This window comes from Nerophis ophidion, linkage group LG15 (assembly GCF_033978795.1).
Source record: "Nerophis ophidion isolate RoL-2023_Sa linkage group LG15, RoL_Noph_v1.0, whole genome shotgun sequence".
NCBI classification, from domain to species: domain Eukaryota; kingdom Metazoa; phylum Chordata; class Actinopteri; order Syngnathiformes; family Syngnathidae; genus Nerophis; species Nerophis ophidion.
Window position 1 is genome coordinate 9,923,323 of NC_084625.1, and position 4,166 is coordinate 9,927,488.

The following is a 4,166-nucleotide window of genomic DNA, read 5'->3' on the forward strand; positions in this document are numbered from 1 at the left end:
GGTTGTAAATTAAAACCACAACCATTAAATACAATTTAGATGCAAATATATCATTTTATTATAGCACATGTCATTTTTAAATATTTATTTGAAATGACGAACACACTCTATAAGACCATTTTGCCCGTGTTTGAGTATATAATTGCCATATTTCCAGCATCAAATACGTATTGAAGTCAATAATTGTGACAATAAACCAGGGGTGTCAAACGTACGGCGATGAGTTTACCAAGTAGAAAAACTAACCTGACATTTTTTAACGAAAGAAACCGCTGTTCTAAATGTGTCCACTAGATGTCAAAATAGCAATTCTTTGTATTTTTGTCGATGATGCTACATATGTACAAAAGTAAACCACATGTTTGTGCACCAGTCGAGGAAAATCATCAAACTACACAAATAACATCCTGTAATTTGATTTTGATAAATTTTTATCTTGATAGATTAAAAATTTACACCAATGAGTTGAATATTATCACATAATTTATTCCGTTAGTATAAATAACGACAATTCAAGATAGAATACTATTAACCACAACATGTTTTACACGCAGTGTAAAAAAACAAAAACTCCACAGTATAAATAATACATTTTCCGAATGTACTTGTTCTATTTCTAAACAAAGAAAACAATCTGAAATTGTCTTTATTTTTAAGTTATCGTGCCGCGATTTTACCAGTCCCTCCCACTTGGGAGAAGATTTTTCTCCATGTGGCCCCCGATCTAAAATAAGTTTGACACCCCTGAGATATATATATATATATATATATATATATATATATATATATATATATATATATATATATATATATATATATATATATATATATATATACACACACACACACACACACACGTTAGGTCAGGAAAAAAACACAAGAGGCTATATCATCCCTAAAAGCCTGTTTTGCAGGTTTCCCTGCTCGTCAGGGGATTTTATACAATATATACAGTATATATATTATAAAATCCCCTGACGAGAAAGGAAACCTGCAAAACAGGCTTGTAGGGATGATATAGACTCTTGTGTCTACTCCTGAATATACGTTAGGTCACGGAAAAACACAAGAGCCTATATCATCCCTACAAGCCTGTTTCGCAGGTCTTCCTACTTGTCAGCGGATTTTATAAAATATATATATATATTATAAAATCCCTTGACGAGCAAGGAAACCTGCAAAACAGGCTTGTAGGGATGATATAGGCTCTTGTGTTTTTTTTTCCCCCGAATATAAGTTGGGTCAGGAAAAAACACAAGAGGCTATATCATCCCTACAAGCCTGTTTCACAGGTCTCCCTACTTGTCAAAGGATTTTGTGAATTATATTTATATAGCGCTTTTCTCTAGTGACTCAAAGTGCTTTACATAGTGAAACCCAATATCTAAGGTACATTTAAAGCAGTGTGGGTGGCACTGGGAGCAGGTGGGTAAAGTGTCTTGCCCAACGACACAACGGCAGTGACTAGGATGGCGGAAGCGGGAATCGAACCTGCAACCCTCAAGTTGCTGGCACGGCCACTCTACCAACCGAGCTATCATGTATATTATACCCTGCAATGAGGTTGGTGACTTGTCCAGGGTGTACCCCGCCTTACGCCCGATTGTAGCTGAGATAGGTGCCAGCGACCCCAAAAGGGAATAAGCGGTAGAAAATGGATGGATGGATGGATATTATAAAATCCATTGACAAGCAAGGAAACTGGCAAAACAGGCTTGTAGGGATGATATATACTCGTGTTTTCTCCTGAATATACGTTGAGTCAGGGAAAAACACAAGAGGCTATATCATCCCTACAAGCCTGTTTTTTAGGTTTCCTTGCTCGTCTGGGGATTTTATAATATATATATATATATGTATATTATATAAAATCCCCTGACAATATATATGTATATTATTTTAAATCCCCTGACAAGCAGGGAAACCTGCAAAACAGGTTTGTAGGGATGATATAGCCTCTTGTGTCTACTCCTGAATATACGTTAGGTCAGGAAAAAACACAAGAGTCTATATCATCCCTACAAGCCTGTTTTTCAGGTTTTCTTGCTCCTCGGGGAATTTCATAATATATATTTGTATATTATACAAAATCCCCTGACAAGCAGGGAAACCTGCGAAACAGGCGTGTAGGGATGATATAGCCTCTTGTGTTTATTCCTGACCTAACATATATTCCGCTCTACCCCGGTATTGAACACTGTATAACGGATAAACCACAGATAGATTTTGATATATATATATGTATATATATATATATATATATATATATATTAATAAATGAAAACCATATTCAATAAATACAATTTAGATGCAAAAATGTATTAGAGCACATGTGATTTTAGATAACATTTATTTTGAAATGACGAACTCATTCAATAAGACCATTTATGTTTGAGTATATAATTGCCATATTTCCAGCATTAAATATGAATTGTAGTCAATAATAAACAAAAGCTAACCAGAGCAGTGCGGTGAAATGACGTCAGGCTAAAAAAAAACAAAGTGCAACAAAGTGTATGAATGATGACTAAAAGTGTTTTGAACAACTTACCCAACATTTTGCTGAGTTCTGCGTTGTGCAGGTCTGGGTTCTGCTGGGCCAGCCTCTTGCGTTCGTCCTTGGCCCAAACCATGAAGGCGTTCATGGGCCGCCGGATCCTGGGCTCGCTCTTGCCGCGACTCTGGTTCCCTCCGCCGGCCGCAGCAGCCCCGCAGGATCCGGTGTTGGTGTTGTTGTTGGCGGCGGCGACGCACGGCTCGCTCTTGACTTTGGACTCCCCGAGGGGCCCGAGGGGGTCTGCCCACTGGCAGTGTCCCATCCCGGGCATCATGACTGACATCGCGCACCTTGCCTGGTTCTGATCGTCGCTGGCGTAGCCCGCATCGGGACTGCTCATCTCTGGGAGCTTCCGAGACTTTCACGGTAGGATTCTTCTTCTTTTTTTTTTTTTAAGTAAATAAATAAGTGGACAAAGTGGTCGTATGTACTTTTAAAAGAATATTCCCGTCCATTTGGGTCACCTCCGGTAAGAAGACAGGTCGAAAGGTTCTCACTCACTCGCGGTTTTAGGCTCTATAAGCGCGGGGGCAGCCAATCAGAGCGCGGGGGGCGTGGTCTAAACTTCCAAAGGTGTCTGAAAGTTGCGCACGCCCCGCCCTTATTGCCTTATTTGGAATGTCAACAGCAAATCATTGCACTGCTCAAACATGATTAGAAAATGGTGCACGTTATTGTGTGAATGCTTATATGGTTTTCTACACCAAAATTCATCTATTTATTATTGTGTGAATGCTTATATGGTTTTCTACACCAAAATTCATCTATTTATTATTGTGTGAATGCTTATATGGTTTTCTACACCAAAATTCATCTATTTATTATTCAACTTATTACATATGGTTTTCTACACCAAAATTCATCTATTTATTATTGTGTGGATGCTTATGGTTTTTTACACCAAAACTAATGTATTTATCATTCAACTTATTACATATGGTTTTCTACACTAAAATTCATCTATTTATTATTCAACTTATTACATATGGTTTTCTACACCAAAATTAATTTATTTATTATTCAACTTATTACATATGGTTTTCTACACCAAAATTCATCTATTTATTATTGTGTGAATGCTTATATGGTTTTCTACACCAAAATTCATCTATTTATTATTCAACTTATTACATATGGTTTTCTACACCAAAATTAATCTATTATTGTGTGAATGCTTATATGGTTTTCTACACCAAAATTCATCTATTTATTATTCAACTTATTACATATGGTTTTCTACACCAAAATTAATCTATTTATTATTCAACTTATTACATATGGTTTTCTACACCAAAATTAATCTATTTATTATTGTGTGAATGCTTATATGCTTTTCTACACCAAAATTCATCTATTTATTATTCAACTTATTACATATGGTTTTCTACACCAAAATTCATCTATTTATTATTGTGTGAATGCTTATATGGTTTTCTACACCAAAATTCATCTATTTATTATTGTGTGAATGCTTATATGGTTTTTTACACCAAAACGAATCTATTTATCATTCAACTTATTACATATGGTTTTCTACACCAAAATTCATCTATTTATTATTCAACTTATTACATATGGTTTTTCTACACCAAAATTCATCTATTTATTA

At 35.6% G+C, this 4,166-nt stretch overlaps 1 protein-coding gene across 1 annotated transcript in view; it reads right to left on the bottom strand.

The window, feature by feature from the left end:
- sox17 (SRY-box transcription factor 17) overlaps positions 1–3,234 on the bottom strand; it is a 4,594-nt gene extending 1,360 nt beyond the window's left edge. Inside the window, exon 1 of the mRNA XM_061921488.1 lies at positions 2,552–3,234. Coding sequence (XP_061777472.1) covers positions 2,552–2,897 — 346 coding nt within the window. The 5' untranslated portion in view covers positions 2,898–3,234. The remainder of the gene's footprint in view (positions 1–2,551) is intronic.
- Between the last annotated feature and the right edge of the window lie 932 nt (positions 3,235–4,166).